This window comes from Leptonychotes weddellii, chromosome 8 (assembly GCF_054177405.1).
Source record: "Leptonychotes weddellii isolate Sample4059 chromosome 8, ASM5417740v2, whole genome shotgun sequence".
NCBI classification, from domain to species: Eukaryota; Metazoa; Chordata; class Mammalia; order Carnivora; family Phocidae; genus Leptonychotes; species Leptonychotes weddellii.
The window spans coordinates 27980571-28008291 of record NC_138376.1 but is presented as its reverse complement, the minus strand read 5'-3'; the positions used below and the strand labels follow the sequence as shown (position 1 = coordinate 28008291).

General features: G+C 55.0%; 1 protein-coding gene across 1 annotated transcript in view; it reads left to right on the top strand.

Moving 5' to 3' along the window:
• The first annotated feature begins 15771 nt into the window (after positions 1-15771).
• Positions 15772-27721, top strand: part of MDGA1 (MAM domain containing glycosylphosphatidylinositol anchor 1) — a 50717-nt gene continuing 38767 nt past the window's right edge. Inside the window, exon 1 of the mRNA XM_081827503.1 lies at positions 15772-16698. Within this exon, the coding sequence (XP_081683629.1) occupies positions 16632-16698 (67 nt within the window). The 5' untranslated portion in view covers positions 15772-16631. The remainder of the gene's footprint in view (positions 16699-27721) is intronic.

Here is a 27721-nt window from a genome sequence, read left to right as displayed (position 1 = left end):
TGGAGATCCAGGAAGACTTCTGGGAAAAGATCTAGCCTGAGCTGATCCTGAGGGATGCGGGGAACTGGCTAGATAAGGGGGGATGGGCAGGGCACTCCAGACTGGGAACCGCATGTGCAAAGGCCCAGAGGAATGAACTGACATGACTGCAGCAGCCATATTTCCGTCGTGTGGAGGGGAGCGGAGGGAAGGAAGGCAGGGCCCAGATCCCTCAGAGTGCCAGGTGCTAAGCTGAAGAATCTGAACTTGATCCTGGAAGCTATATGGAGAGCAACAAAGGGATTTGCAGTGGATTTGTGATTCGGGAAATCTCTGGCAGAACAGTAAGATGGTTTGCGGGGTGTGTGCGCTGGAAGCAGGGCGCTCTAGGAGGCCTTTGCATAATCCAGGTGAGAAATGAGCAGAGTCACAGGGAAGAAGCCACAGTGAGGGGAAGAGGAAACGAACAGAAGGGATGGACATGACACGTGGAGGAGGTAGAATCTGCAGGACTTGGATGTGGATTCTAAGAGGAGAGTTAGAGCTCAGGGTTCATTCCCAGATGGCTGCCTGGGTCATGCGGGAAATGGTGAGCCATCCACGGAGATGAACACGGGAGGAAGAAGGAACTTTAAAATTTTCAAGCACAGAGGTGGGCAGCCTCGGGGAGCCCGGGGCCGACGATGCACCTAACAACAGCTGGCAATTGTTAAACACATACAGCTCACTAGGCCCTGTGCTGAGAGCCAGCCTCACAGGGATGTGGTAAAGATGAAATGAGTTAATACATGTAAGGTGTTGCGAACAGTGCCTCTCACAAAGTAAGCACCCTGGAAGAATTTGCTGTTCTTACCGCTATTACTAGCCTTGATTTACAAAGAAACGGGGCACTATAAGAGAGGTGAGGTAGCTTGCCCCGGTCACATAGGCAAGGAGTAGCTGTCTGACTCTCGCGCAGTGCCCCCGACCTCACTCACACCTTGCTGTCCGCGGGTCGCAGAGTGTGGATGGTGCTCAGAGCCTGTGGATAGTGATCAGAGCCGTGGGGCAGAGGAGCTCACCCAGGGGGAGCATGAAAAGGACAAAAGCAGGGGCTGAGAACTGAGGCCCAGGGTACACTGATAAAGCTGTCTCCGAAGACCCTCAGCCGGCCGTGTGCCCCCGGGGTCCGCTGGTGCTCTGATGCAGGCACTGCTCACCCCTGCAGGGTTTTTAAACAGTATGTTCCCACCATATTCCTGCGTCCCACCCAAGAACCTCTGCTTCAGTCGTTCTGGAAAAGTCGAGGTCCTGGGCCGACCTCGAGAGACCCGAGCTCACAGTGAACTCCTTCAGCATGGGTGGGATGCTGAGTGTCCTTGGCTGAAAGGTGGGGATAAATGTGGTACCTCTTAGGGGGTTGTGGTGAGGGTCGAGATAATGTTGTGCAATGTCCTCCATAAAGCGGAGCCCTTATTATTCTTGGCACTTAGTATTATTGCTATTGGTGCTCAGGGTTGACTCTCTGGGGTCTGGCCCAGCATCTAGGACTTAATGAAGAGCTGTGGAATAAATGTGTCCATCAGAGCACCTTGGTTCTGGTTCTAGCTTCCCTTTGGGTGCGTCCCTCAGAGACTGTTTCCAGACTGGAGACCTTAACTGTACCCCACAGGGCTCCCAGGATGAAGTGAGAGCATCCAGGTCTGTATTTTGAGGACTGAGAAGTGTCCTACAAATGCAGTGCACTGTCACGCTCTATCTCCCTTCCCCGGAGGTGGCTGGTGACAGGCCAGGGAAGGCGAGTGGGAGGCTGTCCCGAGCTGGTGGGCAGCTCTTGGCTCCTGGTCAACCGGGGGGGTGGGGAGTGAGGTTGGCAGGTGGCCGGGAGGATGTGGGCCAGGCGTGGGCTGCCGCCGGCTCACCAGGGTCAGGAGGGACTGTTGAGGCTGACGGACCACGGCCTCCCTCCTGCCCGGCCCAGAGCGTGTCTAACGGTTTGGCGTTCAGTGGTGTTGCACGCTCCCTGTCTGCTTGCCCCTGCGCACGTGTGTGTGTCTGTGGGCGTGCACACTTAGAGGAACCTCGACTATCTCCCAGAGTAGAGAGGGGGCGAGCACGAAATCTGTGAGAAGCCTCCTCTTGTATGCAGGAGAGATCATTGGAGCACTCGGAGCGTTTAGGTTTGTTTGGGTGTCTGTGCTGATCTCTGCAAGCCCGGCATGTGCACATGTGTCTGTAGGAGCTGCTGAACGGTGCCAGTGGACCACACGTGGAGAAATGGTGGGCGGGTAGTGATGGCGGGGTCAGCCCGGTGGCTAGGCGCCGCGGCTCACGCTGGGGATGGCAGTGTCAGTGGTGCCGAGGGGGGGTTGATGGTGGCCTCTTGCCTGGCACTTTCACACGCTGCAGACGTTTTCCCTGTAGGTCAGGCCTTTCCTTGAGAAGGAAGGGTGATGAGGAGAAGGTTGGGAGGAGGGGAAGAGAGGAGACGGGTCCTTAGCTCTCAGGACCCGCTGTCCAGCCAGCAGTCTCTCCTGGACAATCCAGCTCTTCCAGTATCATTTTTTTCCTCCAGAAAGCAGCGCGCTTTTGCTGTGTGATTGGGAAGGTAATGGGTGGGAGCAAGCCCCTGCTGTGGCATTTTTATCTGGGTGGAGTGAACACGCTCCGCCCGGCTTTCCTCTACTGCTCCCCTACCCAGAATGCCTTCCATTCCGGCTGACATCTCACCTATCCCTAAAGGCTCAGCTCAGATGCACCCTGTTTATCACACCTTCCTAGGTCTCACACGGTAGAATTAAATGCTCTGTCCTTGGAGCTCCTCGGTTGCGAAGACAACCGTGTAGTAGTTTTGTGTGGTTCTGGGTGGGCCCAAGTTACATTACAAACTTGGTCGGGGCGCCTGGGTGGCTCAGTCTGCCTTCAGCTCAGGTCATGATCCTGGGGTCCTGGGATCGAGCCCTGTATCAGGCTCCTTGCTCCGTGGGGAGCCGGCTTCTCCTTCTCCCTCCACCCTTCCTCCCACTCGTGCGCGCTCTCTCTCTCAAATAAATAAATAAAATCTTGAGGAAACAAAAAACTTGGTCAATGTCAGGGCGTCTGCGTGGCTCAGTCGGTTACGCATCCCACTCGATTTTGGTTTGGGTCATGATCTCAGGGTTGTGAGATGGAGCCCTGCTTGCTGGGGGAGGGGGAGGCTCCCTTGAGATTCTCTTCCTCTCCCTCTGCTCCTCCCCTCCGCTTGCTCTCTCTCAAATAAATAAATCTTTAGGAAAAAACAAACTTGGTCAATGTCCTTCTCCAATTTAGACCATAAGTTCTTGGGGTTCAGGTCTGTGTGGCCGGAGACAACAAGGCCTGGTACAGTGGTGTCTCGTTTCACAGCTAGGTCTCTGCGGGAAACACCCTGATTTGGACCACTTGCCAATCTCTGTGGTCTAAATACTGCCACCATGTTAAAGCTACCCACGTAACACCACTGCAGGTGCGGTTGGGAAGAGGCATATACCATCAGCTCTGTGGGCTGCTATGAGCTGGTTCCAGTATGCAATTGCTGATTCATGTCTATGCCCCATAAATGTTGACATCAGCTAGTGCCTGGCACATAGTAGGCCCTCACTACCTGCCTGAATGAATAAATGAATCAGCGAATACATAAATAAATGAATGGCTGAAGGCATGGATGGGCGGGTGAAATTAAATCAAGTGGCTAAGGCAGTGGTGACTCATGGCTGACTCTGGCAGGGGGAGGTGGGAGGAGAGAAGAGGTGTGTCTGTGTCAGGCAGGGGCATGGGCGGTCAGCACCAGGCAGATCCAAGGTACCCCAGTCTCCCACCCAGAGGACCTTCCTGCTTCCCCTTCCCCCCCCCCCCCCATTCCTATGGTGCTGAGGCTTCTTTGCATTTTCTCATAAATAACCTGTAATGCTGCTGAATGCAGTTTTCTTGTTGGGTCTTTTGTTTCTTCAATCATGACAAAAGCTGCACTAATGAGTTATTGGAAAAACCAAGCCTGCTCCAGGCCAGAGAGGCTGGGTGAGCAGGGAGGAGGGGGGAGGTGCAGAGCCCGCGGGGCAGGGAGCTGAGCCATTCCGAGGAGGAGAGCTGGCGAGCTCTAGAGAGGGAATTTAAAAAACCCTAATAGCTCCAATGTGTCCAGGGCTTTCCAGTTCACATAGACTACCTCAAGCAATCCTTCTCCCCACGCTGGTTGGGCAGGTGTTATTCCTGGGGGGAAATACCATTCTTATATCATCCCATTGCTCTCAGGTGTTTCCACCTCAGGGCCTCTGCGTGCACACCCTTGCAGCCAGGTATCTGCTTGTCTCCCTCCCTGACTTCACTTAGCTGCTTGATTGAACTGAACATGTCCTCATAGGGACCTTCCCCGACGACCCTGTCTAAAGGGATACCATTCCTCCTTCTCCACCCCCTTGCCTATTTTAATTTTGTTCTCACAGCACCAACTATAGTCTGATGTCTTGGGTTGGATTTCCCCAGAGCAGACCCAAAACAAGTATTTGAGGGCAAGTAGTGTTTGGTGACTCCAGGAAACACCCACGGGAGAAGGGGGAAGTGATCCAGGGAAGGGAAGGCAGCCGATAACGGGCATATTTTCCCCCACTTACTGTGGGGAACTGGAACCCAGTCCTGCTAGGGAACTCTGGGAGCTAGTGTGGGACACACACCTCAGAAACGTCCTGAGGGGAGAGGGAACCGGGGTATTTATGCACCAGTTCTGTGAGTCTCTGGCTGACAGCTGCGCCCAGGGAGCTGGGAGACCCTGGCCCTTCTGCCCATGTGGGTAGGCACAGAAGCCTCAAGCAAAGGCACCCTCTAATGGGGTGCTGGCAATTAGAAGTCAGCCAGAGGGTTAGTTAGTATGAGAGGATGTGGGCCGAGCTCCCACAGCATCTACTAGACCTGGGATGATATAACAATATTATTGTCTGTCTTACCCACTAACATCGAAGAGAGAGACTTTGTTATGTTCACTGGTATATCCTCTGTGCCTGAAACAGTGTGTGGTAATCATGACATAGTTGTTGAATGAATGGATGCCCGTTTTACAGGTAAAGATGGTGAGGCTTGGAGACGTGAAGGACTGCGCCCAAGATTAGACTCATGCACAACAGAAGTATTTACTGAACACCTCTTTTGGGTCCAACACTTCAGTCTCTCTGACTCCAATTTCTGGGCGTCCCCTTAGGAACCCTCTTCCCCTGCCTGGGTCCTAGGAAGGGGAAGGTGGGGCTTTGGTGACTTTATTCCGTACCCCCTGGCACATAAATGCCTCAGTCTGACCTCACAAGGAGAGGTCTGAGAAGCCATCATTCAAGGGATGAGTTGTATTGCCACGATCTATACTGAGATGTTATTTGGTGTTTTTCCCACTTCACTTGCAATAGTGACAGATATTTCCCCCTTCTCCATCCCAAGAAAGGAACCAAGGTCAGCATCTAAGTCTGGGCTTTTTTGCCTCAAAGAGCTTTGGGTTTTGTTGTCAAAGCAGGGATTCCTGCCCCTTCTCTCCCCACCCCCGTTAGGTTTGGGGGGTGGAGGTCTCCTGGGGGGGGTGAAGAGAGAGAGGACTGGACAAGGAATGAGGAAAGTGGCCTGACTAGGAGGGAAAAGGGAGACAGACCTCTCAGCCAGGGAAGGACAGAGATTTGGGGGCTTTTGTTTGGGGCCTTGTGTCTCTCTGGCCTGTGGTGCCAGATGGGGCCGTTTGTGGAGGCTAAGTGATAAGCACTGAGGCCTGGAGGGGCTCCAGGGCCCACTTGTGGTCATGAGAGGGCTGCTGTGAGGACCCCAGAGCCTGTCCAGGGCGGCCAAGCCCAAGAGAGGCCTGGCCCAGGGTTCAGGAGCCAAGGTGACAGGAGTTAATTACCATGGCAACCACAAGGCCTCAGGCCCCTTCTCCTGGGTTCCAGATTCTTCTATTACCTGAGACTCCCATCCCCAAACATAACTAAGGTTGATTTCTCAGCACTCTGGCAATTGGAGACTTGGGATCAGAATTTATTTGACTTGAAAAAATAAAACCGTATGACATTTATTGCATGTGGATGTTGCTGAGTAAATTCAAGCCCACTCCAGTGCAAAGGGACCTGAGGGCCTCTGGATGAGAGACCCTCACAGGCCTCCTGTCTGCTGGCTGGCCTGGCCAGGCAAAGCCAAACCCCAGGGCAGGCCTCCTGGGTGTTTAGAGGGCCAAGGAGGCCACAGGGGAAACACTGGAAGAATTTAAATTTTTTTTTTAAAGATTTTGTTTATTTATTTGACAGAGAGAGAGTGGCAGGCAGAGGGAGAGTGAGAAGCAGGCTCCCCACTGAGCAGGGAGCCCGACGTGGGACTCGATTCCAGGACCCTGGGATCAAGACCTGAGCCAAAGGCAGATGCTTAATGACTGAGCCACCCAGGCGCCCCTGGAGGAATTTAATTAAAAAAAAAAAAGTATTTGAAAATCACATTAGTTTATTTCTGATTGTAAAAATAATCCATACTGCTTATAGGAAATTGGGGGAAAAAATAGAAACACATGAAGACAGAAATGCAAATCGCCCATAATCCCAGCGCCCACGATAATCATTAAAATGGCATTATCTGTCGTCTCATCTTTATACTGCATACAGCTTTCTACATAATTGAGACCCTATTAATATTATTTATATAATTTAAATTCTATCTATAGTGGACAACAGGTTCCTGAAGTCTGCACAGTGAAGACACGGAGAACACGCACACAAACACTCCCCCACAAACACCCACACGTTCATTTTCACAGATGGTGGAGAATGGAGCAGGGGAAAGACCCGTGAACAGTACTAACGGGTCCCTACCCTGTTACTCAACGGCGTCATGACCCCGACGTTACTTCACCCTCTCTGCCTTAGTTTCCCAAGCTATAAAATGGGGGGTTGATAAAACCCCATTTAACTGCCTCCCAGCATCGTGGGGAGGGTCAGACGTGAAAGCCCTTTATCAACCGTAGTGGTATCACTAAGCCATGTGGTGGCAGTCGAACTCGGAGTTCCAGCTTTTGGCATTTGATGTACTGTGTGGCTTTGAGCCGGTTCCTTAGTTTCTCTGGTCTTAGCTACCGACTTAGTTAAATGAAGGACTGGACTACGCTTCCTAAAAAGAAGACTAAGAATTTTGGGAACACTTACTATATACCAGGCACTGGACTGAGCCCTTCGTATGCATTTTCTCGTTTGATTCCCCTCCTAGCTCGGTGGGGTCAGTGCTATTCTTACCATCCTTTCACCCATGAGGAAACAGACACAGAGAGGTTAAGTGACCTGCCCACAGTTGCTCAGCTAGTAAGGAATAGAGCTAGGGTTAAAATTAAGGACTCCTGAGCACTGCTTGTCACGTGTGACTAGTAAGCACTTGAAAAGTGGCCAGTGTGACTGACTTCTAATTTTTACTTTATTAAAACTCAAACAGCAACTAGTAGCTCGTGCCTATGTGTCAGCCGGCGCAACTCTAGGGCTGTTAGCTTTAGGCCCCTTTTCTAGGTCAGAGGTGAAGGGTATGGACTCTATAGTCTCTGGAGCCAGATCATCTGGTTTGATAATCAGTTTTGCCACTTACTAGCTGTGTGACCTTGGGGGAATGACTGAACCTCTCTGTTCCTCAGTTTCCCCCACCTCTAAAACGAAGATGATGAAGCTCTCTACCTCCTTTGATGGTCCTGAGGGCGTTTTATGGTTATGTGATGGTACCTCTACTCCTTCAGACAAGCCCTGGGTTAGAGGACCGAAAGGGTGAGAAGTGGAGCTAGACTGTCCTCACAGGGCTGAGGGGGAGGGTCCCTTGGGCACCCCCTCCCTGGGCCTGGGCCAGATGTGGCTCCCAAAGGCCCCGGATGGTGGACTTGGCGCATACCAGAGGAGAGCGGGGAGAGCCAGATAATAAGATGAGTTCATCAAAACGGCAGCGAGTGTCCAGGGCTCCTCGTGTGTGCATGCGGAACAATGAGGCTGCCTGGCGGCCAGGACCCCTTCTTCCCCCACAGCGTCCTGCAGGGATGCGACCATTAGGCCTGGTGTGACCTGCAGGGGGAGGGGCCAGAGGGGGCGGGTGTGTGTGGGGGGGGGAGGGGGTTGGGAAGTGAAGCGGGGGGAATGAGGTAAAGGGTGGGATGACACCAGCTTGTCCTGAGGTTGGCTCCGAGCAGTGGGAGCTGCAGCGAGGCCACCCCTTTGCACACTGGGGTGGGAGGTGGGCGCCATTCCTGTTGTATTCTATGTAAATGGCGCCCCCTGGAGTGTATGCCACGCAGCTGTCCTGTCCGTGTGTGTGTGTGTGTGTGTGTGTGTGTGTGTGTGTTTGTCTGTGATTATCCCACTCCAGATTTCCTGCCTCTCACCCTTTTACATGGACCAAAAAGAGGTGATGACAAAAGGAGCAAACATTTGCTGGGGAAGTTAAACAGAAAGGAAGCAAGAAGAAATATCTGCCCTGTCCCTGGGCCCAGCCCTGGCCCCGTTCCCCCCCACTTGATTTCAGTTTCACCCCCCTCCTGCCCTTTCCTCCTTTCCCCACAGATCCCAGCCTGACTCTTCAAGCTGGAGAACATTTGATACTGCTTCCTAAGAGCTGCCCGGAGAAGGGGAGAAAGAGCAGCTCAGCGAAACTTGATGCCTTCCTCCGGGGCCGCTGGGACCCTGGGGGCAGATGCCAGAGGACAGAGTCCCCTTCAGCCTGGCAGAGGCTCCCCATCCCCCGCCTCCTAGAAAGCATTCCAGAATGAGGCAGAAGTGGGGGGTCACGTCCCCTGCCCCTTGTTTACACAGCGTTTCCCAAAACCTCTGGCCCTCCCTTGCCTACTTCCCTCTCCTGCGAATTTGCTTTCTCGCAGCCTGTACTGAACACACATATTTCTTCTTATATATTTATTATTTGTATTTGTCCCTCATCTACATATTGTCTGGATAATTTGGGCTTCCCTTATCCTGGTAATCCAGGTCTTGCCTGGAGCCTGTTTTCGTGTGAGTTCAGTTCATTTGAACGAGCAGACATCAAGTGACTTCCAGGCGCTCAGCCCTGCGCCGGGTGCTGTGCGTGACCCGGGGAGCGACATCCACCTGTCCGAGAGCTCACAGCACAGGTGGGGACAGGGCACACCACACAGATGCCGCTCTCAACCTGGGGGTGGGGGGGACATCCACAAGCCCAGCTGGAGCCTTGGGAGAGTTGCTGAGCTCCAGTGTTCTGCAATCCCCTTGGCCAGATGTGTCCCTAGGGAGGCTAGCGGACTGAGGTGGGGAAGGGGTTTGTTGCTGGGCTGGGGCCTGGACCCCAGAGAGAGCGGGTTTTCTTCCCTCTGGGTGCTGACTGCTACATGCCAGCTTCACAGTCTCGCCTTCAAACAGGCCTGGTTCCCAGGAGCCCAGAGAGACATTTGCATTAGGGAAAATACCCAAATAAAACACCAGGCTTCTTCCTTTGGGCTTGGTTGAAACTTGGAAGGTTGCAGGCAACCAGGCTTAAAGTAGGAAACAATCTTGCAGTGAGAGCCAGGAAGTCAGAGTAACCAGCAGGATGTCTTCCTTGTTCCCCATCTCCTTAGCCCTTACCCACATCCTGATTACTTTATTACTGTTACAGTGTGTCTGCTCCTAGATCTCTATCCTGACTCCATTTTTATACAATCCATAACTCTATGGTAGCAGTCTCCTCCCCCAGACTGGGGCTCCCTGAAGACAGGCCTGTGTCTCCCCCCAGACTGGGGCTCCCTGAGGGCAGGGCTGTGTCTTCCCCCTCAGACTGGGGCTCCCTGAGGGCAGGGCTGTGTCTCCCCCTCAGACTGGGGCTCCTTGAGGGCAGGGCTGTGTCTCCCCTCAAACTGGGGCTTCCTGGGGCAGGGCTGGGTCTCCCCTCAGACTGGGGCTCCCTGAGGCAGGGCTGTGTCTACCCCTCAGACTGGGGCTCCCTGAGGCAGGGCTGTGTTTCCCCCTCAGACTGGCTCCCTGAGGCAGGGCTGTGTCTCCCCTCAGACTGGGGCTCCCTGAAGACAGGGCTGTGTCTCCCCTCAGACTGGGGCTCCCTGAGGCAGGGTTATGTCCCCCCACCCCCAGTCTGGGACTCCCTGAGGGCAGGGCTGTGTCTTTACTTGTATGTCTTCAGCAGAATACCCAGTATGATGAAGGCACAATGCCTGGCTCAATACATATTTGTTGAATTAATAAATAGCCAGGAGAACCCAACTTTTTCAGCGCATTCACCTCCTTCCCAGACCTACCCAGTGGGGAAGCAAAGCTGGGTAAATCAGTATTCTTTACACCCACTCAGAGTGGAAAGACCATGTGTTTTCCAAGCTGGTGTTAAAACCAAACTACTTTTGATCCAATGAACCATCAGCTCAAAAAAGTTAAACAAAACCCCCCCTGTTCCGACAGTAGTGTGGACAAAGGGAGCTCGGGACAGCTGAGGTAACCCTCGCTGGGGAAAGGGTGTCATGCAGATAACAGGCCACAGACACAGCTCATAAGCCTTTGGAGTCTGATCGAGGAGCCATCTCAGAGCCAGGCTAGGCACATCTGCTGACCGTGAAAATGAGAATCTGGAGCCCGGAGAGGGAAGATCCCCCAATGAGGCATGGCACATTTGTGGAAAGGTGGCCAGACAGGGGGAAGGGACTCCTGTCTCTTTTGAATCCCCACCACCATCGTTCTGGGACTGGCATCTTCTCCTTTTTTTTTTTTTTTTAAGATTTTATTTATTTATTTATTTGAGAGAGAGAATGAGGGAGAGAGAGCACATGAGAGGGGGGAGGGTCAGAGGGAGAAGCAGACTCCCCGCCGAGCAGGGGGCCCGACGCGGGACTCGATCCCGGGACTCCAGGATCACGACCTGAGCCGAAGGCAGTCGCTTAACCAACTGAGCCACCCAGGCGCCCCTGGGACTGGTATTTTCAATAACTAATTGTTAAGCTGGTCAGCGAATGTCTCTTTGGCTCTGTCTTCACATCTGTAAAATGAAGGAGGTGCCTTAACTCACAGGGACATTTTAAGGACCAAGCAGGGTAGTGGGCGTGGGATTCCTTGGAGAGGTCCAATGTGAGGGTACCCTTGGTGGCTGTAAAATAATTTACAAGAGGACCCATTTAAATTGGGCTTTCAAAAGTGATTGTCTCCCTCTCTCACAACCTAGCCCCATCATTTTTTAGGTGCCAGTTCATACGATAAGCATTTATTGGGCACCCACTAAGTGCCTGGCACTGTGCCAGGTGCTAGGGATACTGTGGCAGCCCCTTCAATCGGTTCCTTATACAGAGCCAGAGTGAGCCTGCTAAATGAAAGTCAGATCCTCTCCCTCTTCCGATCAAAACCCTGCCATAGCTCCCATTTACTTGGGGTGAAACCCAACCTCCTGCATTGACCCCAAGGCCCAAAGGACCTGCCCCCTGAACCTCTCCGATCTCAGCTCCTACTGCTCTGCCGTCACCTGCTCAGCTGCACCAAATGCTCCTCACCACAGGGCCTTTGCACCTGCTGCCCCATCTCCCTGCAGTGTTCTCCCCTCAGAGATTGGCACAGGTGGACCCCTCTCTTCCTTAAGGGCATGACTCCAATGTCAATGGAATCTTGTCCAGACACCCTGTCATTCCTACTCCTCTTCTAGCTGTAGCATTGTCCTTACTGTCTAAATACTATCTATTTTCCTTATTTACATAGTCTGTTGTCTGTCTCTTCACTAGAATATAAGCTCCCTGAGGGCAGAGGTTCTTGTTAGTTTTCACATTGAATCTGCGGTGCCTTGAGTGGACCCTGGCACATAGCAGGAGATGCTTGCTACGTGAACGAATGGTGAACAGACGGAGTCTCCGCTCTCAGGAAGCCTGCATTCCAGAGCAGAGGGTCTGCAGGCAGTTTGGAAGGAAGAGGGAGTGGGGGGAGCTACAGAACCTGGGTGTCACAAGTCTCCGGGGCCCCTCCTCTCCAAGGCTTCACTGCGGGATTGCACTGTCACCAGTCTGGAGCACACGTTTTATAACAGGAGTTAACTGCTTACTAATTAGCTGCTGGAACCATTAATTGGCCATTTGTTAGAGCCTGAATTAATAAACTGGTCTTTCAGTGGGGTCATAACTCTCCTCGGCCTTCACCCCCTCCCACCCCAGCCAGCCTTCACCCCCCTAACCAGAAAGTGTCTTGCCCTGAGATTGAATCGATTCCTGCCACTGTACGATTTTCAGAGACAATTTCCCTAGCAAGCCACGACACCATTCCCACAGAATTCTTCTAGCTCTCTCTCCCTCTCTTCTCTTCTCCCAGGCTCTGAGTTCCTTTGGGCAGGAGATGGGGGAGCTTTCTTATAAGGAGCTCTCACAACAAAAGCCCTGAGCTACCCTGCCTGGCCAAGATCTGGCATTCCTGGTTCCCTGGCGTGGCACACACCCCCTCAACCAGCAGCTAGTTCCTGAAACCTCCTGGAGCCCAAGGGCTGGGTTTTCTCTGGGGCAAAAGAATCTCAGTATCCTGGATGGAAGCCAGGAGTTGGCAGTCAGGTGCTGACCACCGCACCTCCAGGCAGCCCAACCTCAGTCGGCCTCAGGTCCAGGGGTCTAGAGCTCATGTGCTGTCCACCCACCGCCAACAGCCCATTTTGGGGCCCTGTGGATTGTTCTGTGTGTGTGAAAAGTCTAGGAAACACTTCTTGTGAAAACATTTTAGACACCTAGGTCCTTACGTTTCTTCAGTATAGAACAGTGGGAAAGAACAAGGTCAAGGAGCCAAGCTACCTAGGTCAAAGCCATTTAGCAGGTATGTGAGTCACTAAATCGTTCTATGTTATTCTATGAGAATAACAGTCCTATCTCCCATAGTTGTTATGAGGATTAAATAGTTATCCACATGAAGGGCTTAGAACAGTACCTGGCCTGGGGTATCAGCTGTTATTATTACTTACATCTAACAACCACTCTGTAGATAGGGATCCTACTCACATTACAGTTGGGGAAACTGAGGCCTAGAGAGGTTATGACTGGAACGTAGGACTGATGGCTCCCAAGTCTAGTGCTTTTTTCCTTCTCCCTGGTTGCCTCCCCTTGTCAGACACAGGGCTGTGTCAGAGGCAGCAGGCCAGGCACACTTGGGGGAGGAGATGGCTGAATTTACATGCAACACAAACAGGCTGTCAAGGTTCTTACACTGCATACAATTAGCTGCAGAATATTCACAAGTGAATTCGCTACAGCAAATGTTCAATCCCAGCCCGGCTCCCCCCTCCTCCTGGTCTCTCCCTGACCATGAGTCTTCTCTCTCCTTCAGGCCAGTGTATGTGCTCAAGAGTACATCAGCTGAGTCAGTGGGGTTCCGTCCCTCAGTAAAACACCCCAAAGCCAAAGAGGAGCAATTAACTGGTGTTTGGGGGGGCTGGACCGGCTGACTGGAAAATAGGAAGGTAGTCTCCTCTGGCTTGGACACATGGTCATTCAGTTCAGAATGCGCAAAGCCAAGAAGAGCAGGAATCATTGTGATCACTCCCTGAGAGCTTCCTGGAGGTGGTGAGGGTTTCTAGGAATTTTTGAACAGTAGGAAGATGACAATAAAAGAAAATAGTCATCACCACACCCTCAAGTGGTGCCACTTCCTTTTTAGAATGGGTGGGGGAGGTAGGTGGGAAGAGGCCTGATAGCTCTGTAGCCCGGTGGAACAGAAAATGGATTTTTCTTTTGGGGGTATCCTAGGTCTGTGGTATCTGGCCTATGAGGGGCATCACTCATCCATTCATTTAACAAATCTGCAGCTAGCATCTGTTGGGTGCCCAGCACTAAATCAGATGGCCTTATTCAGCCTTGGATCCACAGGAAAGGAAGGAGAGAGAAAGGGGGGAGGGGAAGGAAGAAGGAGCAATCAATTGGACGTGGGCTGGAGAATAAGATTCTTTAGATGTTTTGGGACTTCCCAGAATGGACAGAAAGGGAACCGAGAAGGTGTCAGTGGATGGCACATCCCCCTACCGCGGCCTGGCATTTCTCCCAACACCTCCCACTGCTGCCCGGCACGTTCTCCTGTGAGAAGTCAGTCCCTCGAGGGTCAGGGGAGGAGAGACCTAGCAGGAAATGGGCCTGGGATGGGGTGGGGTTTATTATTTTTTAAATTTATGTTTTAATTTTACATATTGAAAAATGAAACCTTTTTTGGTGTAAGTTCTTTGAGTTTTGGCAAACGCATAGAGTCGCGGAACCACCATCACAGCCAAGATACTGAACAGTTCCGGGGAGTGGGGGAAGGAGGGTTAATAATCTCCCCGCTTGTTAGCTGCTGCGGTCGTCCGCGATCCCACGGGCCGCCCTAATACAGTCTTGCGCACCAGCCGAGATAAATAACGGCGACAGGTGGAGCAGGTGAGATTAGCAGGACCCGGGTGGGGGGACGCGATCGGAGGCGCAGGGGAGGCCGCCCAACCTGGCTTCCCAGCCTACGGCTCCTCCCCGCTGGCGTTTGGGAGGAGCGCTGTCCCCACCCCTGCTCCGGGAGCCTGGGTGAGGTAGCGGAGTTCCGGAGTGCCGGACCCCCGCAGCTGGAGCGGGCCGCGGGGCTTGGCTACCGGAAGAGAGTGCGCCCCTGGGGCGCTTGGGGGCGCCTGAGGTCCTAAGGAGAGGCAGGATGGGGGGAGAGACAGGGGCGAGCCGGGGAGAATGTGGGTGGCCTAGGGGAGCTCCGGCAGCGGGGTCCTGCGGACAAACCTGTTGGCAACCTGTGGGCCGAGGCAAGGGCAGGAGCTCCAAGCGCGCGCTCTCCGCCCCCGGCTCCGCCAGCTGCGGTGCGGGTGGCCCCCACGCCCTACGCAGGGAGAGGCCGCGGCTGCCTGGAAAGGGGCGGGGGCTCGGTCGGGGGCGGAGGGACTCCGGGGCCGCGCAGACAGCCCTGCAGACCGCTGGCGGCCGGCTCGCGCGCCTGCAGGACCCCAAAAGAGGCGGGCCCGTGGCCTTTCCCTCCGAACCCCGCTTTAGTTCCGACCACCAAAAGTGCAAAACATATACTAAGTGTGCACTGCCCCGCAGGCTTCGGTCCCCGGGGCGAACGGCCGTGCTTGCCCCGCGAGCATACTGGAATCGGTGCACCCGGCTCGGCAGCCAGTCTGGGTGTGCAAGGGCGGGCGAAGAGCGCGCGTGCGAGCGCGCGGCTGCAGAGCCCGCGCCGAAACCCACGTCCCTCCGCCACTGTCCTCGGGATAGATGGATCCATTTCTGCTTTCTGACATTTTCCTGCCGGGGGGGTGGGGGGGGCGGAGAGAGGAGAGAACGGGGAGGGGCAGAGAGAGAGAAAAACAGAGAGAGAGAGAGAGAGAGAAGAAAGCAGGCAGTCTGCTTCCCCCAGCCCTGTTTTGTTTTCTCTAATTGGTCCTGGGGGAGGCGAGGAAATTGGACAGAGGCTGGGCCGGGCGAGCTGGGCTGCCTTTAATTGGCTCCTTTTTTTAACTGGAGGGGAATCAAACAGGAGAGCGAGCGACAAAGGGTGGGAGAGCGAGAGACCGAACGAGGAGACGCGAGGAGGAGGGAGGAGGAAGGGAGGGAGGGAGGGAGGCGGGGGGAGCGCGGAATGAAAAGCTCCGAGGGGGGAAAAAGCAGCACAGCGAAGCCCAAGTTGCCGAGCGAACGGAGCGCTCACGCGGCCCCGAGCCCAGCGGCCGCTGCGCCCGGGAGCCCGGCCCGGCCCCGCCCGTTCGGGGCCCCCGCCGGCCGAGGCCGCCGGGCGGGGGCGGGGACGACCAACTTGGGGCGCGGCGCAGCCCCGCTCTCCGGAGAGCATCGAGCGCGGGAGCGCCACGGCCGCGGCCAGACGGCGGGAGCGAAGCGCGGCGAGCGGAGGCGGCGAGCGGCGCCCGCGCCGCAGCCCCGGCCTCGCCGAGAGCGCGAATATTTTTCAAACGACTCAAACTTTCCGCCTTTCCCCGCTTTCTGGGGTCTCTCTTGGCTGGAATTGCTCTCCTGATTCCCGCGGGGGCGCCGGGGCGCGATTCCTCCCCGGGGTTCCTCGGTGGCTTGGTTAACTTCGCGGACCTGGGGACCCGTGGCTCTCGCCCCTCGGCCGAACCCAGCCAGCGCTGCTCCCCCGCTCAGGAGGGCCGGGGGCCGGGGCTCCTTCGCCTCCGGGAGGGCGCCCAACCCGGCCCACTTGGGTCGGGCTACTGAGACCCCAGCACCCGCCGCAGGACTGGTGACAGCGGATTAACCCCGAGCGAAGTCCGGGCCTTCCCGTCCCCGCTCCACGGAGAGGCGTCCCCTGGGCGGGGAAACGACAAGTTTGTCAGTCGTCGGTGGCCTGTTGGATCGAAGCGCCCCCGCCGCCGCAGAGGGGTCCCTGGCGCCCAGCACACGGAGCAGACAGCCCTGGGGACCCCGGGCGCATCGGCGGCCGGGCTCCTCGGGCCGGGGCGCTGGCTGCTGCGCCGGGCGCGCCAAGGCACCCGGGGCCGGGCCAGCGCCCCCTGCGTCCCCACGCGGGCAGCGGCCCCGCCAGAGGAGAAACCCGGGTCGCCGCCGCCGCCACCGCCGCCTCCTCAGTCTCCTGGTCTCCGTCGCCGCCGCCGCCCCCTCCGTCGCCTCTCGGGGGAGGGGGGGACGCAGGGGGCATCGCGGGGCCCCGGCGGATGCGCCCCCCGCCACCTCTCGGGCTGCGCCGCCTCGCGGGGATGAAGCACCGGCCGTGAAGATGGAGGTGACCTGCCTTCTACTTCTGGCCCTGATCCCCTTCCACTGCCGGGGACAAGGAGTCTACGGTAAGAGCCCGCGTCCCGCTCCATGCTGGCTTAGCACCGCGCGGAAACTTTGCAAGACGCGCAAAGAGCGCGCTGCCGGGGTTTGGTGGGGACCCCGGCTCGGACTCTGGAGTGGATGCCCGGGTCCCCGCCCTTCTCAGGGCGCGAGGAGATCGAGCTAGCTGTTTCGGAGCACGGAGACGGGTCGTAGGGTCTAGCGTGAAGCCGGGGATGCCAGGGGGAGGGACCCACTTCCTCAAACCTTGCCAGGGGCAGGAGTGACTCGGAACCCTTGAGAACACCCAGTCGGCTCGGGAGATCCTGACAGACCCCAAACCTGGGCCTGGGGCAGCGACTTGCACGGAAACCTGGTCCTACCCTGGCTCGGCGGGAGTAGAAGCCGAGCGATGCACGATCCGGAGTTGCGCGTGGCTGGCGGGTGAGCTGGCTGCCGGCACCACGGCCGGGCGGCGGACTCGCCTTCCCGGCTCTCGCTGCGGCTTCGCTTCTTTTTACTCGCTTCTTGACGGCCAGAGCGAATGCCAGCGTCCCCCGGATTGGGTGCCTAAAACCCCGGCATCCGTTTTCGAACCTCGCCTGAGCCAGTTCCTCCAGTCCCCGGTTCTCAGCTACAAAATCCCAGCCCCACCTTCCTTCTCCCTGAGCGCACACACGGACACATTCAGCCACCGTCCCCAGAAAACGCGAACACTGCACGCACCCATAGGGCTACGTGTTCAAACTCTGCCTCCTGCCACGCAGCTCTGCTCCTGCGTCCCTACGCCGTGTTCTCTGGCGCTCAGGGGACTCTGGCTGGGTGTCCCTTCTCCAGACTCTCCAGAGGGTGTTCCCCGGGGAAAGGTCCCGAGAGCAGACATCATCTGTGCACGATCGTCCAGAGCTCCCCCTTCTCAGAGACCCTCCCTCGGAGTTCTAGCAGGCTTCTGTACCCTGACCTTAGAGCGCGAAAAAGTCCGTCTCGGGGCCCAGTGGTCCTTACTTTGCCTTCTCCTGACTGCAGGGTGGTCTGTGTGGGTCACTTTGTAATCGTGTGTAGCTGGGGTGGGGAGAGGTCCCTGTCCCTCTTCCCCTGGGCCCAGGGTCTGATTGTTCATCTTTAGATCAGAGGAGAGTTTGACTCGTTCTGTGGGTGCAGAGGCAGAGGTATTGTCCCCCCAGCTGCCCCCCCACCATGGCGCTGGGCATACACCTGCCAGCCTCAAGTGCAGATGCTAAATGTTCCCTTCTGGGGGCGGCTGGCCTTGCTGTGCCTCCCAAGAGGCAGGGGTGTCCTGAGGGGTGTCTGGGAGGTGACATGCTCCCCGCCCTACACAGTTAGCTGGCTTTGGCTTAATTCCCTGGGGAGGCGGGCCCAGGCATCTGGCCAAACTCTACTTCTTAATTAGTTTGTGTGTCTCTTACTGCCTGGCCCTTTACAGAGGCCAGGAGAGGGAAGGGGGAGGAGGAGCGCGGAGACTGAGGAGGGAGAGGGCTTGTAGGGAGGAGGCCACTGACCTGGCCCCAGAGGCCTCCCTAGGGCAGAGGAAGATACCGGGGGTTTAGGGGGCGGGAGTCCTCTTTCCTCTTTCCCCCAAGGTTTCCTAGTAGCCTCACTGCCTCAAGAGCTGGCCTAAGGAGGGATGTCACTGAGGTCTTTGCCCCCTGCTCCCCACACCTCAGGGGCTCTGAGAGTGACAGAGACCTCGCACTATTCCCTGCTGTCTGTCCTCTACCCTGCTCCTCCCTCCAAATGTCCTTGGGAGATCTGGCCAACCTGTTTCCTGGCCATCCCTCTCCTCTATCCCCTCCAGCGTTTCCAGCCTTCTCCAGGGCTACACAGGGCCCTTGTTGAGGAAGGTCCTCTGAGCCTAGCCTGGAAGCCCCAGCAATGAGGGCAGTGGGGGTGGGGTGGGGGAGATAGGGGTGGTGTCTGCGGGCTCTGATTTCAGAGGACTTGGGGCCAGGATTTAGCCATTGGCTTATCTGCCCCCTATTTTCTGTAGTTTCTCCTCCCTCGTGTGCCTGGGTCTCCCTTTTCGTTGCTCTCCATTTGGAGCAAATCAAGGTGAGCTGGGTGTACTGGGGCCAGCCCCGGGCCCTGGGGTGACAGCGCCTTTGGGGTGTTGGCTCCAAAGAAGCCTGGGGCCTCAGAGGAATTGCAGAGTGGAGTGTCTTCATTGAGGTTGATGGAGAGAAGTGACAATCTAGTAGGAGAAGGAGGACGGCAAGAGGCTGCTGAGTTCTTTGTGATGCTAGAAGCTTTGGCCAGAGACAGCAGAAGAGGGAACAATTGTAGGACTGTAGTCCTTCTGCCCTCCCAGTTTCCCTCTCCGTCCAAAGCAGATAAAGCAGCTCGAGAAAGAGTAGAGTGTAGGGGTGAGGGATGGTCACTTGTGTCCATCATTGTATCCTGGCATCCAACGTGGTACCGGGCACACAGCAGAAGCTGGGCAAACATTTGTTGTAGGAATGAAGGGCCATGGGGGGGGGGGGGAGGTTGAGGAAATGTTTTTTGAAATTCTTTTCCTCCAATAAGTCAGTCTAGGATGTTTTCCAGCAAGGTAGTGGGGCATACTCTGAGGGTCTCTGTTTAGGGAGAGTCACAGAGCCCTAGGCTGGCAGCCTAGGGGACCTCAGGGAGAACAGAGAAGAGGCTTAAAGCCCAGGCACAAAAGAAAACAAGTGTGTCCTGGGGAGGGAACTCCAGCCCCTTCCCCTCTATCCCAGGCCTGTGTGGCTGAAGGAGGGGCAGATTAACATGGAAGCTAAATTGAGGAGAGGGAGGAAGAACAGGAGGACATGGAGGGCAAAGCCGACAGGATCTAGCCTGGGCTGTGGGTCTCTGTTGAGGCTGGTGGGAGGCAAGTACTCAGAACCCTATACTCCGCTTCCCTCTGAGGGTCCTCTTGCCGGCACTGAGCTCTGCTGTCTGCAGTAGGGCTGGGGAGGTGCGCGCTCAGTCTGGCCAGGTGGCCTCCCTTCTTCTTTGGGGCACAGATGCTATAGCAGCCGAGTACTGGACCAGATGGTCCATTTGGAGCTGATCCCCTCCTCCCTCCCTGCTTCCCAATCTCCTGGCCCAGTTTGTTGTGCTCCGTGGTGGATCCTGTAATTTGTTTTCTGGCTGGCAAGGGAGGTGGGCTGGCCCCAGAGTGATGGAGGAAGAGTCTCCTGCGTGTGGAGAGCATCAGAAAGCACCCCCTCCTCCATCCCGGCTTCCTTTCCTCCCCTAGCTGCTGGACTTCCAGCCAGGGCAGGTCGGTGGGATTCCTCTCCCTTACAAAAACACAACAAACCCTTGGATTATTTAATATGCAGGAGTAGGAATTGACATTATCCTTAAGACAGGTTGTTTGCAACTTACTGGTGGAAGTCAAAATATTTCACCAAAGGTGTCATCAGAAACTACTATCCTATGCTAATTTTTGTGGGAACATGAAGACAGATGTTGAATAATTTGACAAGAGCAACATAGCTTACAGAATTATCACCAAGTCAGGTTTTTTTCCCCTCCACTGAGGGGTGCAGAGAAGGAATTTCAGGAAGTGTGTCTCCCAGTACCATCTTCTGGGTGTTGATCTGGGTGTGGGCACTCTGGGGAATTTTCACTAGAGTTTCTATCATGTGCCTTGAGATTAGCTGTCCGTATCTGACTCTCCCCCTGGAGAAGGCATGGCATCAGAAAATTCTGGTCCCCTAGGGCTAACAGAAGGCTTGGGGTTTTCTAAATGTCCTCAAGAAGGTTCAAACCTCTGTTCCTTCTTCCTCCCCAGTTACAGAAACAGCATGAGGGAGAGACGGGGCCTTGTTCCACCAAAGCCGGCTGGTTTGTTTGCCTTGCCAGCACTGTCTCCCTGCCCCGCCCCCCACATTTCCCCGCTGAAGTTGATGTTGGCCGGTGAGCCAGCCAAGGGCTCCCCAGGCCCAGCAGCAGGCTGGAGAGCCCCACTTTGGGTCAAGATCGGCATGATGTCCCATCCTACACTGCAGGCTGGGAATCTGTGTTTCCTGACTGGCTGGGGGCCCTGGTGAGGGGGTGGTTAGAGAGAATGTTATTAGCCAGGAAAGCACCCTTGAGGGGGTGTGCTGGGGCCATGCCAAGGGCCCACTTGTAATTGGCCAGGCTTGGCTGTGAGTTGCCGGGGCTGGGTGGCAAAGCCTCATTTAGAGCCTGGTATTAGCTCTGCTTTGCTAGAACAGGGAAGAACAGGCGGGGTGGGTGGGGGTGGGTGTTGCTCCGGAGGGAGAATAGAGGGAGCTAATCACGGCCGCCAAGGCCCGGCAAATGAATGATGCAGGAAATCAATATCTGGGGGCGGGAGTGGAAATCTCGGCAGTGGGAGCAACCCCAGCTTCTCCAGCCGCCCAGGAGGCATGGGAGGAGTGGGACAGGCCGAAGTATGGAGGACCCCTCTGGGCCACCTCCTCCCACCCCCCCACGACTACTCTGCATCTCAGCCCCCCCACCCTCGCCTATCTGCCACCTGCCTTCCATCTCCATGTTGGGTTAGGAGATGCCCCTGCAACACAGCGGGACTGGGAGAGCCTTGCCCTGCCCCCTACCTGCCTCTGGACACCTGAGCCTGACTTGGCCCCAGGTGCAGGGAGTGTGTATAGCAGCCTGGGGACGCTGCCCCCTGCTGTTGGCACTGCCACTCCAGATGTGGCCAGCAGGGGGAGGGCTTGGCCACCACATTGCCTTTCCTGGGCTTCCCTGGGCCTCAGGCTTCCTGGTGGGCTGAGAGTTAGTCCAATTCCTCAGCCTGGGGTCCATCAGGGCTCCCTAGGGCCGGCTGAAGCTCTGGGCCCCCTCCACCTCCTACGTACTCACCCCAGTGTCCCACGGCACTTGCCTGTGGCCAAAGCCACGCGTCCTGCCCCTAGTGCCACAGGAGAGCTCTGTGGTGGGGCTCAGCTCTGTGGGATCCTGCCCAGGTGGGGCTGTATACAGAGCAGGGACTGTTGCCCTTGCAGAGCTGCCTCTTTGTGAACCTGGGGTGTGGCCCCTGTTCTTCGTCTTCCTCCCCTTCTCAGAAGACTCTGCTTTGCAGGCACGCAGCTGCCATGGCAGGAACTGGGTATGAAGGGGCCCAATTACGTTTCAGTGCTGATACAGGAGGCAAGAGCAATGCTTAACACAGAGGAATCCTTTTTAAACAATGAAATCTCTCTTTTCCCCAAGTCAATGAGTAACATGTAACAATCAGAGAATATATTAAATTATAAGGAGGAAAGTAAAACTCGACACCCCGCCATGCATTTGGTGAGGGTTCTTTCAGGCATCCTTTCGTGCAAAGAGGAATGAATCTTTCAAGGAGACTCATTGGTTTTAACAACAATCCCTTATAGGCGTGTAAGTGTCGTGTGCCTGCCTCACTGTTTCAATGCCTCTGCCCCCACGCAGTTGGGCTGGAGGACAGGCTGAAAAGGACTGGGCAGTTAGAGTTGGAACCGCTAAGGAACAATAATAACAACCGCTCACGTTTCCTGCAGAGGCTGAGATCACAAACGTGTATTGTCTTTAATCCTCACCACCGCCCCTTGAGTGAGTCATTGTCAGCCCCTTTTACCAAAAAGTAAACTGAGGGCTCAGGAAGATGAAGTCACTTGTCCGAGTGACAGAGCTGGGCTCCAACCCAGAGCTGATTACAGAGCCTGTGCTTGGGGGGAGTAGGCTGGAATCCTGGGTGTGGGAGAAGCTGCCAGGAAGTTCTCAAGCAGAGAAATGGGCTGACGTGAGCCATCTTTCAGGCCGCTGTGCAGCTGCGTGTTTTAAAGAGGATATGGCCAGGAGGCCGGAGACTGGGCAGGAGGTCCTGGAGTTGTCCCGGGAAGCCATAGGGAGAACTTGATCCAGGGTGGTGGCTGGGAGGATGGACAGGAGGGAGTGGGTACAAGGACTGTGGTCATTGAACAAACACCTGAGTGAAGGCCCTGGATGGAACACTTGAGATATCTGGCGAGAGAAACATGCTCTTACTCTCGGAGACTTTGCATTCAAACCGAGGAGAGATAGGCAGTAAACAATGAACAAGTATGTAATGCATCGTATGACAATGGGTTCTATGAGAAAGGGTAAAGGAGCCAAGGGGACAAGGAGTGGTCGACTGCAGTTCACGTTCAAATACAGTGGCTGGAAGGCCTCCTTGTGTAGGTGCCACCTGACCAGAGATCTGAAGATGCGGAGGGAGGAGGCCTGGTGGATATTTGCAGGACGGATATTCCAGGCAGGAGATTAGCCAGTGCAAAGACTCTGGGGTAGAAGCGTGCCTGGCCCGTTTAGCAACAAGGAGGCGTCCAGTATGGCTGGAGCCCAGTGATCGATGGGGAGGGGCGTTGGGAGGTGGGTGTTAGAGGGTTAGTGGGCCAGGTTGTTAGCAGTCTTGAAGGCTATGTAAGGATGTTGGCTTGTATTCTGAGAGATGTGGGGAGCCATGGGGGGGGGGTTTGAGCAGGAGAGGGACATGAACTGACACTTTTTAAATAGAATTCCTCTGGCTGCCCTGCGGAGAATGGGCTGTAGGGGGTTGGGTATGGGGGAAGGGATCCACTTAGAGATTGTGGGAAAAGGCAAGAAATGAGACCATATGATCATTAGCTTCCACAAGTGCTTCAGGAAGAGTGTAGGCAAGAGTTGGGGCTGCCGATGGCTCTGAGGCTTGGCACACAATGGCGGTGAGGTACAGCAAGGGCCATGGAAGGCAGGCAGGTTTGGGGCAATGGAGTGACGGAGTTAAGAGCTGGGACTTCTGGGTAAGAAACCTGGTCCGAACCCCAGCTCTGCCCTGCACCAGCTACGAGAGCCTGAGAAGTTACCTCAGCTGTGGAAGGCATGGCTTTTCTGCTTGTCGGATAGAGACAGTCGAACCCATGGCGTGGGTTTGTGATAAGCAGGCAGTGAGACAGCCTGGGAGGCCCTGAGCCCCGCGCTCGGCTCTCAGCCAGGCCTCAGTGCATGGTTTTCTTTTAACAACAATGCCAGTGCAGTTTTGAAGTTCATGGGATCCCCGTGTGGGATGTCTGGGAGAGATGTTGGTGGGGTAAATGGACATAAGTGTTCACGCTCAGGAGGGAGATCATGGTGAGAGGCAGATTTGCACATCTGGATTTATGTGCACAGAACGATGTGGGTTGAAATCGTGAATGGACTAAAACTGCCAGGGAGGAGAGAGTAGAGTGAGGGGTACTGGACTGAGACCAGCACCCTGGGGGTGGGAGGCATGAAAAGAGACAGAGTAGGTGGCATCAGGGAGGTGGGAGGAGACCCAAGAGGGGACAGGGACGAGGAGAAGCGAGGAGAAGGGACGGGGTCGGTGGGAGCTGAGGTGGAGGAGGAGACAGTAAGGGCCGTCTAGGGGCTGGGGGGTTGGCAGGGAGGCAGCTGCAGCTCTGAGCAGGGCTCCTCGAGATCCAAAAGGACTCCACTGGGGCTTTTGTGAAAACGCAGATGCCGATTCAGTGGGTCTGGGGCTAGGCGGAGATTCTGCATTTCTAACACACTCTTGGGTGCTGCCCGGGCTGCTGGTCCGCGTTGCTCTTCAAATACCAAGGGCACGCAGGAGAGACGCTGGACTCAAATGGCCAACTTGGGTTGGAGGGCCAAGTGGGTAACTTGCTGCCTGTGCAGGGCTCTGGCCCCGGAGCCTCGCTTCTGAGCCTCAGTTTCCCTCTCTGGAAGGCTGGTTCAGGCATGCCCGCCTCTTGGGATTACAGAGAAGCCCGACAGTGATAACGCTTTGTAAACTCTCAGGTAAACTCTGGGGACTGTGTTTCCCGAGAGCAGAGGGGGTGGCAGGCAGATGGTAGGGAGCCCCGGGTGTGGGTGGTGTGTGGAAGCAGGAGGTGCAGGCTGTGCTTTTAAGAAACGTGGCCGGCCGGGGAGGGGCTGAACCACAGTCCCTGCTCCCTGGACCCGGCCTCCTGCCCGTGGGAAGCTGGGGCCGCAGGGGCGGTGGTCTCCGTCAGTGGGTAGTGACTTGGGCGGGCAGGAGGGCGCTGCTTGGCCAGCTTTGCAGATTCCACCCCAGGCTCTTGTTGGTTCCTTTCTAGTGCCAGAAACTCAGCTGAAAAAGACTTTGATTATCTGGAGGGTTGGAAGCTGTGTAGAGAAGTGGTTCTCAACCCCAGGGGCATCTCAGAACCACCTGGAGAGCTTTTCCAACAACAGATGCCTGGCTCCACCCCCAGACCTCCCGAATCAGAAGCTCTGCAGGTGGCATCAAGGCAGCTGTGTTCGTAAAGAGCTCTCCATTTGATTCTTGGGCACAGCTGGTGTAGACCGTGCATCCGAATGAGTCAGGCCCAAACAGATGTCTTCTTCCCTTGGGCTTTCTGAGGGCATTTCTGGGTTTTCCAGGTCACCGCCCAAGCTTTGATTCAGCCAAGCTTATCTGGACCCTGGGGTCTTTAAAAAACAATAACAACAACAACCCACACTTATTATTTTGGAAATGATGAGCAGGGAGGGCTTTCTAGTTTAATAGTTCTAACTGGCAAGTCCAGGTCACGGGCTTGGGGGACCGGCCCCTCCCCCTGCTTGGAACCGGGGGATTTCCAGTCCCGAACCTCGAGAGCCAGAAGGACACTGCCCCAGAAACTCTTTTCATTGATTTTCAGTAGGTAAATTCTGTTACCATTTTGAAATGTTGCCCTGTTGTTTATTCTTTTCTCTTTTTGGTTTAGAGAAAATGAAAATTTCAGAGCTGGGCCATGTCACAGCCATTCAGCGTAAACCAAGCAAATATTTAATGAGTATCTGCTAAGTGTCTGAAAGGGTGGTGGGTGCCGGGGCTGCAGAGGGGAAGGGCACCTGCCTCCAAGGAGCTCACAGGGAAATGGGAGAATGCAGTCTTTTCCACAGCCCTCATTTTCCAGATAGAGAAGCTTGAGTGACTTACCCAAGGCTGTACGATTAACAGGTAGTGAAGTAAGGATTTGAACTCAAGCCTGGCTCGTGCCAAGTCTAGGGTCTGCCTGCTGCCCCATGTATGAGGTTCCTGAGGGTGGTATCTGGCCATTTTTTACTCCCCAGCCTGTGTTGTGGAGGATGGGCTGGCAGATGGGAGCAGCGTGAGGACCCTCGGTTCTATATCAGATAGACATCACATTCTGTTGCCAGAAACAAAGACCCAACTACAGAGCCTCCAACAAATTAAAGTTGACCTTCTTAAGTCAAGAGGTAGGCTCTCCATGACTGCTATGGTGACTCCTTGGTCACTAGAGATCCAGACTCCTTCCATCTTATTGCTCTGCTCTCCTTCTTAGAGTGGTGCTTCTCAAACTCTGCCACATGTTAGAATTACCTGGTGAGTGTTTAAAAATCCCAATGCCTAGGTCATACCCCATAGCAATTAAATCAGAATGTCTGGGAGTAAGAACCAGGCTTTGGGATATAAATGTATTTTTAAAGAACTCCAGCCATAGAGTGTTTTGCCTCAAAGTCGCCAAAGGGCTGCTGGGGCTCAGCCATCATGACACATTCCAGGCAGGAGGAAGGGAGGAACATCATAAAAGGGTGGACCTACCAGCTGAGTCAGCTTCTGTTAAAGAACTTTTCCAGGGGCCCCCTTCCAATGACTTCTGCGTACATTGCACTGGCTAGTCTTAGCTGCAAGGGAGGCTGAGAAATGAAGTCTTTTAGATGGGCACATTCTCACCTAAGAAAACATGAGGTTCAGTTAGAAGAGGAGAATGGATATTGGGTAGGTAATGAGTAGTCTTAACCACAAATCCCCACCTCAGGGCCCGTTGGCATCTCTTGAAATGAGAAAGGATTTAGATGGATGTGGAACGCTGTTATCACCCCTCCCTGCCAGGCTAGCTCAAGTGGGCTGGGCGGCTCTGAGCGCTCTGAGGATGCCCAGAAGGAACCTCAGAGAAGACCGAGAGGCACAAGGAAGGGACAGACGTTCATGAGGGGTCCCACTTCTCATCTGCTCTTGTTCCCTCCCCCTCCCCCCACCACTCATGCTTGCCCGAGTTTGTTCATTTCTGTTGCTTGGTACCTCTTTCCACTAGCAGGTAGCTCCTTTGAGTCATAGCCATAGGAGCATTCTGAGGACCCTCCTGATTTTTAGGTCAGAAACTGAGGGTCCATACTGGAAGCCAGGGACTGCACTGTGGAAGTGATCTAGCTCATCTTTCTCCTGTCAGACCCACACCCACCTGAGACCAGGCTACTCCACTGCTGTTTGCTCAGTGTCTCTGGTCCTTGTTGCTGGGAACTTCTCATTGTCTAACCTTGTTTCAACTTGCCATAACATCATGTCTAATCAGTAAGATTCAGGAGCTGAGGCCTCTGAGCTGAACTTGAACATCTGTTTGGCCCTGAGATTTTTCCCCTATGTGGTTCTTAAGAAACTCTGAGAGGGACATCAGGAGGGTAGAGGTAAGGAGCTGGATTCCGGTGGCCTCATCTACCTGTGTTTGGTTCTGGGGTTTCAGTGAAATGCAGGGAGACCTTGGGGAGGTCAGTTTAACTTCCAGTAAAATACAGAGGCCCACAAGGCAAGTTGGAGGTGGCAAGGCCTGGCTCTTCTCTCCTTTTTGGAATAAGGCCACAGGGTAGACAGAGGGAAGGCCATGAGATGGGGCCAGAGGGTGTGGCAAGGAGTGAGCTCAGCTGCTAGCCAGTAGCCTTAAGTGACCCATAAGCAGATCCTTGAGATTCAGTGCAGGAAGAAACTGAGACCGGTGAAGGTAAGTGGCTTGTTGAGGTCACACAGCAATTAGGTACCAAGGCTGAAGTTAAAAGCCATGCCAAGGGACTCTATAGCTAGATCTTGCTCATTCTCCAGTATCACCTTATAGGTTCAGGAGAAGCCAGGACATGTCCACATGGCATTTATAAGCTCTTTTATGTCCATAATTCCCCCTCACCCCGCTCTGAACCCTATTTCTTATTCCCAGGCCTCTTTGTATCTGGACTATAGGATCTGGGGCTTGCTCCCGGTGCAAGACTCTGGCTTAGATTTTAGAAGCCATTAATGGAAATCTCAAGGAGGCCCCCCTTGTGGGTAGAGGAGGCAGCCATCTGGTTTGGCAG